This window comes from Atta colombica, unplaced genomic scaffold (assembly GCF_001594045.1).
Source record: "Atta colombica isolate Treedump-2 unplaced genomic scaffold, Acol1.0 scaffold41, whole genome shotgun sequence".
Taxonomy (NCBI): domain Eukaryota; kingdom Metazoa; phylum Arthropoda; class Insecta; order Hymenoptera; family Formicidae; genus Atta; species Atta colombica.
In genome coordinates, this window is record NW_017259520.1 from 1,497,594 (window position 1) to 1,513,399 (window position 15,806).

General features: G+C 31.3%; 1 protein-coding gene across 1 annotated transcript in view; it reads left to right on the forward strand.

Moving 5' to 3' along the window:
• Positions 1-15,806, forward strand: part of LOC108691157 (glutamate receptor ionotropic, kainate 2-like) — a 105,274-nt gene that overhangs the window by 47,506 nt on the left and 41,962 nt on the right. Inside the window, exon 6 of the mRNA XM_018198813.1 lies at positions 9,180-9,332. Within this exon, the coding sequence (XP_018054302.1) occupies positions 9,180-9,332 (153 nt within the window). The remainder of the gene's footprint in view (positions 1-9,179; positions 9,333-15,806) is intronic.

A 15,806-nucleotide genomic window follows, 5' to 3' on the forward strand; every position in this document is an offset into this window, starting at 1 on the left:
AATTTATGATCTTATATAAATTGAGATTTTAATGTTTATAATTTTATCTAAACTGTATTCACACACACACACACACATACTCGAATGCCATCCATCAAGTGATATTCATTTATTCTTGTTTATCGAACATTAATATAACATGATATCTGGGAAACGTTTAGATGAGAATCTGATTACGCTCCAGAATAGATCTCCAAAATTATTATTAATTATAGCGGTGTTCACAGTGGCAAAAAATGTTTAACTTCCGCCAAGTTAATTTGTCATCTGCAGGCTGTTCAAATTCCTCACCTGTAACATTTCTGACCCAACTGAGAAAGGTGAAGACCGCTTGCTAGACAGCAAGTAGTTTGACACGGCATTTCCATTTCGCTTTAAATGCTAATGAACAGGCCGATTCTGAGACCGGACCGGAGTCGTGATGTGGACTCGTCGTTCACCGTAAGGTTAAACGCGCGTTTCAAGAAAGAGACAGATCGGACAAATTACAGACCTTTTCGAACTAATTCTATGGCACGATTATCCAGATAAGGGTTGAATCGTGAATCAGGAGACATCAAAGTTTCGGCTTCTTTGCCAAATGCACAACGACAGTTTACGAGAGCCAGTGAATGTCCAATGGCTAACCACCGATTCATCCAACCCGGACAAGACTTAAGTCTGGCACAGCCGGATAACTAGTGTACGCGACCATGCCAGTTTCTTCATTATTCATGCGAGATTGCCAATTTCCAGAACGTCAGGATGCTCAACCGATGAAAGCTATTCGTTCAATCTCATGCGGTTGCTTGTACTGACCGACGTTGAATACAGTGTAGCATCATCATGTGATACATGTATGGAAATTTTCTGAAAACAAATGCAGTTATTGCGGAGAAAACTTTAAAAGTTTTACTGTGATATTTATAGAAATTTATGAAATTGATTCATGAAATTGAGATTTGCAGCACAACGTCACAACCTTTTTTAATTACAGAACGTATCTATAAATATGAAATCTAACAGCACAATTATTGGTTAATATTTTGAATAAAATACGATTGAGAAATAGGATAATCGATAATGAAATTAATATCTATTTGGAGATATAAAATAATGTTAGTAGAGGTACATGTTTTGTTTGCAACAAATATACATTCGAGCAATATATTACCTTGGAACATTTTTAAAACTATCGCAATTTTAAAGAGCGTTTCCATGTTTAATGTATCACAATCAGATTATCTGAATGCTAAAGGCAAATTTTATTATGCGTGGTATATGTTACCTATCGTGTGAAGTTCGTGCAATTCTGTTGAGTGATATCGATGAATTTTGTCAGTTATTATGCACCCAAAGAATGTAAAGCTTCAAATTGCCTCAATGCTTATTCGAGTTAAATACTATTAGGTAAAGCCACGCTGCCATTCCTGTCCGTTGGTTGAACTCTGGCTAATTAAAAGCACGCTCCAATTAGCTCCGTATAACTAGAGTGTATTCACGGTGCAACAACTATCGCAACTTCCATCCAACTAAGAGATTTCTGATAATACGCGTGAGCTCGTCCACCTCATTTTCATTCCGACATGGCATAATAAGGCGTAAGCGCTGTGATAGGAAATACAGTGAACCGTACTCAATTTTAATTAAATTAAACAAATTTCCAACAAACCGGTAACGCCCAGATTAACCAATGACAGGTTCGCCATGGAAAATTTTTGTTTCTACTGCTTTTAGAATTACACGATTCTTTGTTATAATTACAGTTAACATTAAATTAAACAGTTTTTTTTTAATTTATTTAAAAAACCATCTCTTATTTCTTATTTAATTACTAATTTAAAAATAGAATTGAAATTGAGAATGATTTATTTTTTAAACTTAATGAAAAAATATATGGAAAAATTCTATTAATACAATTCCATTTCTTTATAAATTGAAAATTAAAAATTTTAAACTCAAATAGGGATTTTATGCGTTCGCGATTGAAATCGTGTCAGCGTATCGCGTGAATAAAATTCTGTTAAACGGTAATCACAATAATTCACTCAATTTCATTCAAAGAGGGTGAAATTAAATGCGTATTCCGCGCTGTAGAAAAAAGAATTAAATGCACAGCATGTGAAGCGATCATGCTCGATGCCGCTCGTTGGCGAATGTTCCGAACGGTTTTTTTCGATGGGAGGGAAATGCTTTATTGGGTTGTCGGATCTCATGAGGCTCCACGATAAAATGTTTTGATATCGGCGAGAGCCGCCGCAATCGATACAATCGACGTGTACGGTTCCGTGCACCTCCGGCTACCCGGATCATCGAAGCAGGGGAAAAAAGTGATAACCATGTCGTCTATCGCCGGCTATTAATTTCTCCTGGTTTCCGAATTCACTCGGTGTGATGGACGCGTTGAACGCAATTTTTCCGCGACGCGGACATGCACGCACGCACGCACGCACCTGCAGAACGCAATTGCGTTGCAGTGGGTATTCCGCGAATGTACGAGTCGCGCATTTTGACGATATGTGAATACCGTACAGTTAACGTTGCAATCGTTTCATGAAGCTCTCTTTAATAATATGGAGAACAAATATCAATACCTTCAAATGACGACATCTGTTCTCCATATCCGGGAGGAACATATTGAAAAAAATATATTTAAACAATAGAAAAATTTTTTAAATCAAGGAAATGAAAGAATACATTTACAATGAAAAGAAATATTCGATATAAATAAGCAAAGAAGATCATGTTTGATCAAAGTAGGTCTTAGTGTTTAATAATATTTTTTATATAAATTTTACAATTTTCAGTTCAAACAAATTGGCCGATTATTTATCGATCGTAAAATACAATCCTAAATATAAACTCTGAAATAATATTACAAATTAGATTGACAACAATTTAATACTAGTTATGTTAATGAGTACCTTTGAAATACTACTACGTAAAGAATTTATTGTGAAAAAATATCATCTTAATCAGAATTTAAACCTGGATAAATATATTCGAGTTTTAAATTATATCATATTAATATTACTAAGAAAATTCTTTGCATGTAAACAAGACTAAGTATTTCCACGATATAAGTAATGATAACAAAAAATTAACAAACGACAATTGATTCGATTATTCCAAGATTAATATTACTAAATATCTAAAAATCATATTTTTTATTTTACATCGGCATTATTGATATCATTGAGCTAATTATGCGCCGTCAAATTATAACAAATTAAACAAAATCGCATTTTATTCTTTACTACCAAATACAAAAAAGTTATAATAGCTTGGTTATTCTAAAGTTATTGCGACAAGCGACTTCTGCCCTGTGTTGGTTTATGAGTTTCCGTTCCGTCAATACCGTTTGGTTTTGGCGATGAATCGAGTGCCAGTCACGTGCCAATTAAAATTCGTCGTTTCCGGTCCTATGTGCGATTTCATTATTTCTGCCGATCACAATTTGAAAAAATATCCATATGTACCATTGCCCCGCATATCGTTGTTATTCTGTTTGCACGTCATTGCGTTTTGGACCATGTTGTCCGACCGAGTGTGGCAACTGGGAAAATTTATTTGTACAAATTGTCACGTGCGCGATTTCGTACTTGCCTGTATTTTGTACGTGATCGTCATGATACAACGGAATACAAATTCAATAACAGGGGCATTTTGTCCAGTTTGATTAAAGACACGTTATAAAAATGGACAACAGTCCAATTGAGGCTGTCAATGTTAAATACAAATATCTTGAAAAAGTTAACCTTTCAACTAGAAATATATATGCTCGATAATATAGGAAAAATACTCTTTGTATTCATTTTACATATCGCAAATTTTCTTACATTATTTACATGTGTTGCTATAAAATTACAATACAGCAGCCAGCCTTATTTTAAATTCAGTGACTTACGAGCAATCGCGAGCTTTATCGATCTCTCACGCATCGTCACCTCGACGCGTCGCACTGACCGATCAGCGAATGAGTGCAGCGATCGGAAAAATTCGGAAATTTATTCGCTCATATATAACGACATTTTACTGACGGGCGCATTATTCCACGCACATCTGATACTTCGTGTGCTGTTTGCACACGACGATCCTGTGGCTTTACAACTCAATACCGCATGCATCGGATATTATTTCAATAAACAAAAACTCATATATGTGTTGAATCGCATTACAACAAGGATATGATTTTATCTTGCATGAATTATTTGTGTTACATCCATAATTACAGATCGGAATTTTCGCGGTATGAGGTGTGTGATAACGAACGAAATTTTATAGAGTAAGGATCGTTAATTGATTGATGTGCATGTAATAATTTCACTTGCCTAGAAAGCCAATCAATTTGCACTAGCATTAATATCTGCCGAAATTGATGTTATCTAATGCAAATATTAACGGAGTATAAGTAATACACATTATCCTCAGATATTTTCATTGATAGAAACGTCTCATGATACTTTTAAAATGTACGCATTTTAAAATGACTTTTTTTATTAACGTTAATTGAAAGAAATAATAGACAATAGAAATTGATTGAAATCTCTTTATGAAGAGATCAATATTTATATATAGTTTGCCTGCACATTAATGAAACGTTTTTCGGGTTTAATAAGACTGATGTGTGATTTTGCTTTCATCAAGATTGATAAAAATTAATATATATTGATATATATTGTTTCTTCATTAATTCATACAAGAATGTGGATGTTTCTATTTCGGATATATATTATTATATTATATTATAAAAACTTCATAAATATTTTATAAAATATATCTTATTTTATTCTAGTTAATTATAATTTAATATTAAAATAAATTCAATATCCCATTTCAAAAATATAATGAAAAAATATTAAATAGTTATTAAAAGATAGAGAAATAATATTGATTTCGAATCAACTCTTGGGAAAATTCCAAACCACAAATCGTTTGCTTGCTCACTGAATGTCAAAGAATGCTTGCTTCTACTGAAAGAATTTCAGGAATTTCTCACCGCTGTGTAACGAATCCGGTCATTTCCCAGGCAAATCTGCAAGTTTCTGGTCTTTTAGTACAACATACTCTTGCTACCGCAAAAAAAGCAACGAGAGCATAACTGCCTGCAGTTAGCCCGTAAGCTATTTCAGACAGATTTCAAGTTCGCCATGAGATTTGCGTCTACAAATAGTTTGTTGGAGCTTTATTGTTTGCCTCAGGCAGAGGTAAGACAAGCGGATATGTTCACACCTACCTGAGTCACACTCGCTTCATCCTGTCATGCTCATGCGTTTGCGTATCCTGTCGCATAAATTACGTTAGCGCCAGTTCATCAACTTTCACGCGAATCAACAAACTTTCCGGTGAATTCTCATTCCAGATTATTACTGCCCCACGCATCACTGGAGGTTTTAGCGTAATTGTAAAACCGCAACGCGCTTGACATCGATAATTTATAAACTAATATTGAACAAAATTGCATGCGTAACTTTTTAATCATCTTATATAATAGTTGGCGAATTATTATAAATTTTTCATTACCAAGTTTAAATATTCCATGATTAATAAGAGTAATAGTTTTTAATAATTCATAAGTTAATAATTCAATTATTAATAATTCATAATTTAATAATTCAATTATTTAATCATAATGATATAGGAATATTAAGGATGCAATCCATTTTGAATTAATAGTATATTAAATAAAATTCTCATTAAACTCCATGAAAGTAATTATAAATTCTAAAATCTCATTTTCGAAAATAATTTCTGAGAAATTGTAATTCTAGCTTTTGATTAAGTTAATTAACCACTTTAAAGAAGTCACTGTAAAGCCAAATAATCTTAGCATAATATAAATAATAATAGCTTCAGTTAGATATTTATTGGGTTCTTAATTCTCTGGGGATGCAGCATGAGAAAATTTTATTGTTCATCGAAAAGCTCTTCTTGGTGTTCGAAAAACTATATTACGGAAATATCGCTTACACGCACACAAGTCACTTTCTGTATTTGTATACTGAAATGCTCGACAACTTATCAATTATACCGAGAGTATTTTCTGCCGAAGAAAAATTTTATCCTGGAGACTTAAAAAATTTCTGTTCGAGAATCAAAATATCGCCGGATCTCTTTCATTTTATTTTTCATTTTCATTTCTTCGAGCGTTGAGAACAATAATCAGAATTTTCAAGGAGCTATCTAGAACTTTAAAGAAAATGCCAGGAAAGATAAGATCCATAAAAAACTTTCGGCTCGTAGAAAACTGAGGAAATCCGAAATGAGAACATTGGAATTAGTTAAAATTTGGAAAAGTTGATTAAAAGTCGCGGTAAATTTGCGTGTCGTCAACGCAATATTGGATCAACGTACGGGAAGGTACGGGGACACGTCGCACTTTAGTCCATGGCAAACAGTAAAAGCTCCTCTACAACCTATTCGTCCAACAGAAAGGGGCATATAGTGAGTGATGAAGAGACGTACAAGACTAAGCACGGGCGCCGGTCGTTTCCTGGATGCTTCCGCGTGTTTGTCCGTCTCAAATACGTGCCTTCCAGGATGCGGTGTAAGGAAGGTGCAGGGGAAGGAAATGAAGATGAGAAGCGGTCGCGGGCGGAATGGTCGCGTCGTGCTTAGCATCCTTTCACGACTCTGAAATACGAGTGAAATCAATTCGCGACGTGATTACCTCGCATTGATCGCTACCATCGGAAGCTCCCACTAAAAATGTTCCGGAAACTAACAATCTCTCCTGCATTGTGATTGTAGTGAAATTTTTACGTTTCATGATCGGTACATTGTTAAATTTATTATGTCAAATTATACCCAACTTGAATTATTTTTAATTATTTCTATAAGTCGTCACTGTTTTAATATGTCATTAATTTAATTAAAATAATGGACTTAAACGACTTAACTTAAGAAATGTATTAAATTGGTTTTACACAGTCAAATTCTCACACTCTTTTATTTACTAAAGACATACATTAATATGAATGTCGTTTATTTTGAAACTAAAAAATTCTATTACAGAAACAGATTGATTTATATTTTAACACTCATGGAAGTTAAAAATAACAAAATGTTATTTAGCACAAAAGATTGAGTTAACCTTTTATTTATTATTGTTTTTTTATCTAACAATATCATTAGCAATTTTTTGTTAATTATAAGCTAAACTGCCTGCTCGAATAACTTTTTGTTGATTTTTATAAATATTATTATATACGAATGATTTAATTATAATGATTTTTAAGCCATTTTGTTGATGAGTAACTTTTCAACATCATTATTTATTTTTATTAGTACGTTTGAATTATTATTCTTCCATTGCAACGCATAACAAAATGCAATCGCTAGAGTAATAGAAATATATTATTACAATTTAGTATTCAATGTGGAAAGCATTATTAATATTTCGATTTTATCGATATTGAATTTCAATATATACTATCACACAATAAATACTAATAATTTCTGTGAAACACGAATAGATAATGAGCGTAACACAGCTTTGATCGTGTTGACCGTTCTTGCGTTAAATTTACTCTTTGATAAAAAAGTTATGCACAAGTCTAGACGTTAGAATCGTTTTTTTCAAAAACGGTAATATATACGGTGTCGGATATATGCAGAATCTTTCTTTTAATCTTTCAAGAAGAATCGAAAGTTATTATAATAATAATAATAATAATAATAATAATAATAATAATAGTAGTAGTAGTAGTAGTAGTAGTAGTAGTAGTAGTAGTAATAATAATAATAATAATAATAATAATAATAATAATAATAATAATAACAATAATAATAATAATAATAATAATAATAATAATAACAATAATAATAATAGGTTTTAAGATACGCTGACCTTATAATACGTTAATAAAATATTTTTTGTAATATATTGGATGTATTATATTTTATTTAATATTTTATAACATCCTTTTTTTCATTATTATATTTGTTAACAATAATAAATTTATTTTCCATATCTATTACCATTTCCGAGATAATTTTTGTCTACATTTGTGCATTATGTAACATATTTGGCAAAAAAATACATTTCACTTACAAAAAGATACATGATATAATTATTATGACAAACTTTGCAGTTAATAATAATTTGCGATATACAGAACAGAAACATACAGAACGAAACTAATTGTCTGGACAATGTGCCATTACATTATTATAATAATGTATATATTGTATAATATATAATAATGTATAATAATAATAATTTTTTCAGCCTATTATTCAAACTAATACGAAAATATTAGTTTTATAATTAATCATCTAAATAAATATAAACTGTTAATTTATTAATGTTATAATGCGTGCGTGGAATCATAATTTTTAACATACGGAAGACAGTTTAAAGAAATATCGATATAAAAATGGTGCATTAGTTTTATAACTGTATATATATTTTTTTGTTAAAAATGATATTTTCCAGCGACTATTGTATGTAATTATACAATTAAAGAGAAAGAGAAGGAAAAGAGAAGCAAAGCAATTCACAGTAAACGTGATCAACAATTTTCGTCGAGACAAGAATAAATAACGTGTGAACGAAATTAATTCATGCAACGCCGCCATCAAATCTTCCGTAGTCTCTTCTCACTGAATATTACATTTTCCGTCGACGTTTCCGGCGAGAACGCGACGTCGTCGTGACGACTAGATTAGAACCGGCGCGTAACTTCGACACGGCAACGTACCATGAATTTCATAATTCATGGAAATAAACGCACACACATGACTAATAGCGTTACAATTAATAACCGGAGCATTTCGCTACATGCTGCACGTAATTCGCGCCCGTTTGCTTTTCGAAAATCCTTCCGCATTCTCACATTTCACTTTATATTCAATTAATTGTATTTCTTTATAAGTTATATGTTTAATTAGTTAAAATCACTATTATTAATTTATAATGATTAACATTTCTATCTCAGATTATTGTAATTTTACATTTTTCAATTAAATACATCATATTAAGCAAACGTTTCCAGAATGTTTCTCTTACATTTATTAATGTTAATAATTGAATAACATTTCTTTAGTAATGTTTGTAAGTTACTTCAAGATCTTAAGCAAAATAATTCCATTAAAACTTTAATTAATAGCGCTAGAAATATTCGTATTTTTAAGTTACACGCTTTGTATTATCGAATGAACATTAGCAATGGATAAAGCTAAGATTCATATTTTTGCAGGCCGAACCAGCATTAATATATGACAGTGTACAGGTGTTCGCGGTAGGATTACGTACCTTAGAGCAATCCCATGCCTTAAGGCCCGCCAATATTTCCTGCGAGCTCGAGCACCCCTGGGATGGCGGCTTGTCTCTTACCAACTATATCAACTCGGTAAGCTTCCCTCTTTTGCATTTCTCTACACCAATATATTACGTAAATTACATATAATACCAACTTTGAATTATTTGGATTATATCAGGCAACATATATACCTAGATTACTTATATAAAACAAGTAACTGAACGAGTACAACGCAATAATCATCATTAATAGGATTAGATGATAACATGCGAAGTATACAATTTTGTATAAATGTTACTATTTATTTTTATAAACTCACATTCGAAATATTGCAGAAATTTACATTGTTTTTATGACATAGAGTGATGCTTATTTGCACCATAAGACCGTGACTTTTTCGTAAATATATCCACGGGGCGTATTAATTTTTCATAATATCGTTCCCGCATACATTCTCCACAATGTCATAGCATTGCCACCTGTCTCTCGATTTTTCCCAAGAATAGGCATTATCGAAGGAGAGAAAATCCGCGCCTGAGAGCTTCATCGTTACTCTTTAACAGTATCACTTGCCAAATTCGCCTCGAGAGATAACCCCAAAGGGAAAGAAACATGCTGCGATGGCTTACCGTAAATTACGGCTGCTAAAATCTGGCCAGCGTCCAAAATAAACAATATCCGATGTACGAGCTGTAATAACAAGCGCTCGTTTGCACTCGATTTGTACAAATACTTAACCTGACGCGGAAGAAACCATCAGATTTGTATACGTGCTAGGCATATGAAATTCGAATGAATCTCATTAAAAAATTTTTGTTTATATATCTTATTATTCATATTACTATTTTACAGTTAAAATATTGTAGAGATATATTTTTATAATTTTCAATGTGTTAATATTTTTTATATGAAACTTCATCATTCGAACTTCATCATATCATTTCATATTATTTTTTCGGACTGTTAATACTCTGATGAAGTATTTCTAATAATAATAATGCTTCAAAGAGAGTATCTAGCAGGTAAATATATTTGTATGAATGTAGAAGAAAACACGTTTCAATAAATTTCAATCAACGTTTTGCGCGCGAGTATATGTTGCTCGTACGAGACCGCGCTACTAGCGCGAGCGTATAGCAGCGCGACGGATAAATTGTTTAATACCATGATGGACGATTCCAAAGCTGTCACAAGCAGGAGCCACAAATCCTTCCGTGATGTTGTACTTCCCCTTTTCAACCTGTACGACATTCTTCCTGTTCCCGTGTCCGACAAGGTACGATACTCGGCTGCAGTATTTCAGGATTGATATCCACTAGAAGACAGAAAGAAAATCGCGATATTGTTCTTTCATAAAATATCATATATGCACGTTATATATAAGAAATATAAAAATTATATTTTATAACTGTAAGTTGCTTTTGTTTTACCCTTTATTAATTTATTATTTTCCTCGAGAAAGATTTGTTATTTATTATTTTTTTATATTTATTATACATAATATATTTTAATAAAAAGAAAAAGAAAACAATATCTCTCAATTCTTTTTGCTTCCGTTTCTAATTGATATTAATTGTGAAATATTACGATGAAGTACATATATGTGCACTATACATATTATATATACACTATACACTATATATACTAGAATATTTTTAATTTCTTAACATATTATTTCTTATATCTTGCAAAAATTTCCAGATGGATTTTTCTTTCAAAAGCGAAGATCAATGGAATTCGATTAATATTATATGTAAGAGTGTGTTCTTTTAAAAAAATAGAATATAAGAAATGTAATTACTTGTTATTGAAAATGTATTTCTTTAAAGTTTATTGAACTGGCTGAAAGAGAGTTTGTTCGATATTATGTATAGGAATCTTCAAATTTTTTTTTATTTGCTATTATATGTTAAAGGAAAAATGCCATTAAATGGATATTTTAGCATAACAATTCTCAATATCTTAAAGATAGTCAATGAGAGAGAGAGAGAGAGAGAGAGAGAGAGAGAGTTGTCTTTAAATAAAATCTTAGGCACTGAGCTTTTCAATCCCCGGATAATCTGAAGTCTAGTATCTATGAGAAGAACTAAATCGTCGCAAGACTTCACAAATATGCAAATTCTAAGAAGACCGACAAGTTTTAATGGAAAAATCGGATACCATAATTATATTACATATTCTTGATTATTATATATCGTTATTATTGTAAAACACAAATTTTAGTAGATGAATATTAACAAAGCTATTAACAAATATTAAAACATTATGAAATTACAATATTAGCGGTAAAATGTTAATTAAAACATTACAAAACTAATATCATATGAATTATTACGTTTATTTGCCTTGCAAAACATTGGTCGGATACTTTAGAATATTAATTAAACAATTTTTTAAATAAATACATATATCCAGTAATAAATAGATGTTCATTTTTATATTTTATTAAATGACGTATATCCTTATATCCAATATTAATAAAAATTCCTTTGGTCTTTACTTTTGATTTAAAAGAAAATGTGAAAAATCCATTTGAGATTTAACACGCTGTTATATATTTTATACAACTTTTTTTGTGTAAAAATATTTATAGTAATTTCGCAATTGATCTCAAAAAATACACAAACGTACACCGATGGAATCTCTTTTACACACGTTTGAGCCAGTTTCCATCACGATTCGGTGACCCTTCGTTAAGCGGAAAGTCCGTGGTGCTATATATCTGAACCGACGCATAGAGTTCAATTTTCCCGAATTGTACAGAGACTTTCGTAACCCGGCGCGTACGTGACTTTCACGTTGCTTGTTAAGAAATAAAAAGTTCGTACGGTAAATGCACCGACACGAGAGACCATTGGAGAATTTGAACACGGCTGAGGCATGGGAAGAGGCATGAGAAAAGTGAAAGAAACAAAGATAGATATCGAAAAGAAAGAGAGGAAAAGGGCGAAAAACTAGTGTTGCGCACTTTCGCAATAGAAAACTACAAGAGTAATAAAAATCGCGCTAGTATCACCTTATATATACCGGAGAAGAAAATGGTAACCGTTAGTGTCTGCATGTTTTTCTCAAGGAAATATCTTTTGTGAGAATTAGTTAAAGCAGAAATAGAAGGAGGAAACCCGCGTGTGCGACGAACCCGAAATACAGAACTAAACCAACCATTCCGCCACTTTAAGAGCAGAACAAACATCGCATATACTACCTTGCTTGTCATTCCACAAACAAAATAACATCGTATACTTCGAATACAGCAGACAATACGACCGTCCACATTTGCTTTGCAGCGTCTTCTCGCTATGTGCATTCATAATTTGTTAAGTTTACCTTCTTTAGCTTCCCTTTAGCTACTAGTCGTCGAATTTAACCGTCTTCAGCAGAGAAAGGACCTGAGGGTTAAAGCTCCATTGTCCATATCTCCCTCCGATTTCCCTCCTCTCGCTCTCGGTCGAACGCGCCGATTATAGCCGCGTGCGATCATTAATTAAATAGCGCCATACAGATTCCAATATCAGTCGAAGGGCTCTAATCAACTTGGGGATATTTGTGCCGCCGTCTCCTGCCGACGCTGGAATTCCTGCACGTCCAGTCCGACGTGCCGACGCAGTTTAGATGACACCGAATATGTCGAAAGTGAATTAATGACGCCGCGCCCAGCATTGGAATACATATCCATCTTATGATGCACAGAGACCAATAAATATCATCTGATTCGCGATATGCCTCGTACGTGCGGTATACAACGATCAGCTGCAAATAAATGTGATATTGTTTGTGATATATACTTGTGCTTGCTCCTGCGATATATAGCGGAATACAAGTAACAATAAATAAACGAGCATCATTCTCTAATAATTACATGATAGTATATCTATCTGAAGATGATTCAAAATGAACTGAAATCCAAATATTATATCCAAATATTAATAGTATATCCAAATATTTGTTTAAATAAAGGAGAAGGTGATATTATGACCAGTGTATATATTGCGGTATCTCCCTTAATATCTCCGCTATTATAATTAATTCTTATGATTAGTTATGGAATTATTTATTCAGTAGCTCGCTGTTACCATGATGCTAATATACCACTACTCAATAACCAGCATTTATTATAACGTATTTTTATAATTTAATATATTTCAAATATTTCAAATATTTTAAATATTTCAAATATTTGTAATTTGTAATTTCAAATATTTTAAAATGTTTCTGAGGTACATTTTAGCATTTAATTACTTCCTCATTTTTCTTAAACTTGAGCGTATTTCACATGAATATATGTATTTTTAAGTGTATTGTTGCTATTTAACATTTTATTTGACTGTATATTTTTTGAGTTATGCAAATTTGAACAATAGCGTGGCATTTTGCTAATGTGGCTCTCTATGGATATTAACTCACGGCCTCTTTTTTGAGATTTTTATATGAAAATATAATTATTTGATAATCGATTGTAGCTCTACTATTAATCTATAGTTTTTATTACGTAGTATTTTTAGTGTTGAGATTTTTAGTACTGAGCAGTTTATATATACAGAAGTTATATGAATATATATTTATTTGCATACATTTTAAAATGTTTTACTTTTTTATTAATTTTGTAACTGAATACTTTGGTTACAATTTTGTTTTCTAAACAAAATTAATTTTTTAAGGCTATTTTTATGAAAGGCTACATTACCATTCATGTTTTTCTTCGAGTCATTACGCAATGTCGTCACGTTTTTATTAATAATGTCCTAAGGAATAAATATTTCATAATTTTAAGTCCAGAATCGATTCAACAACATTGTAACGAATGTAATTGTTAAGTTTTAAACTTAAATATTTATTATTAACAAAGTTATTGTGTAAAATGTAACTGGGATGCCATAATATACCACCTTCTCCTCTACTAAATACATGAAATATTAAACTGATTTTAAATTTATTATTGCGTTCCAATTACCGCGCTAACTTCTTTTAATCTTTTTCGTTCATCATTATTTTATATATTATTATTTTTACGTCTCTTTAAATTTTTTACAAGAAAAGTGCCACATTCACCACATCCTAATCCTGGCTCTTAAACATTGGAATTTTTTTATCGATATGCTAGAAATATTTAACATTTTATTAATTATGAGAGAAACTCTTTTACACTTTAATTAGATACTTTTTGACGAATTTTTTTATAGATATTTTTAAAAATATTTGAAGTTGCTTGCAAAAATATCGTTAAAAATACATTTACTCAAATTTTGAGAAATTGAAACACGTCAGAAATAAAATTTATTATTGCTAATATCATTTCTGCTTATTACACGATTTTAAATATTCAAAAATGGAACATGCGTAACCTTCGATGTATTTACTTATTATGTCACCCTTTTTTCTCCTCTTGATCGCAAAAGCGTCACATGACAGCGTCATGGAACTATTTGGCGGTCTTCCGAGAGTTTTTATTGCTGAATTAGCCATTTCGCATTGTTTGCTCTTGCGCCTTTCAAGGATCTTTACTTCATTTGTGTGGTTTTTGGCACGCGCATTATACTCTTGTTTATTTCGTTAGCATTATTCTACTTTCACATCCCGATTTAGCCCGGTAGTGTCCCAGCAGCAAGGGCAAACGTAAAGTGGGTCGTCGGATTAAAATCCGTCTGCTCGCCAAATTTCTCATAAGTAAGGTAAACGAATATTGTGCGCGACATTGGCCGGATTGTCAAGGTGCCAAACAGTGTGATCTAAATTTCCGTAAACTCTCAAGATTCTTTTTGTATATTTTGCTTAGTGAGAAATTTATGGTTTTATTCAAATATGTAATAATGCTGCAAAATCATCAATATTCTTTTAATGATACATTTAAATCAATCTGAAATAGATCTTTCTTTATCAAAGAAACTTATTTATTGCAACTTTTTAAATTGCTTACATTATATAATTTTCTTTTCTCTCTTCTTTAATCTTAAAAACTTTATCGATATAAAGTCCACTTAAAATTAATTGAAGAGTATAGTTTTCTTATCCATTTGATTCCTTGAAATTTAGTTCACATAATTTTTCTTCTTTAATCGAAATGATTCGAGAATTATTATTTTATCTAGTTCTTGTATCTCAATTTTACAAACAAATTCGTTTTTGAAAAATTATTTACGATTTGCGATTTATAACATTAGATCATTTTATATATTTTGTAAAATTACAGTAATAAAAGTCACGCTCGTAGAAATATGATTCTTTTATCTTAAATAGAATATAAAGTCACAAAGTTTTTAGTGTGATATGATGGCACTATATTATCTTTTTATATTTGTATCAAGTAAATTGGTATGTCACACAAAAGGCAAGTTATTTTCAGTGGAGGTTTCATAGTAAAGCGTCACATAAAATTTAAGAAACAAAAGTCTTAACATAAAAACAAAGTAAAAAATTGGAAAGAAATTTTTAGTATAAAATTTAATTAAAATACTTTGTTGGGAGAAAAAATAAATTTTAAGATGAGGATATTGAATTTGAAAATAAATTTTAAGATGAGGATATTAATATTGAAATAAAATATTATTTGATATAAAAATATAAATA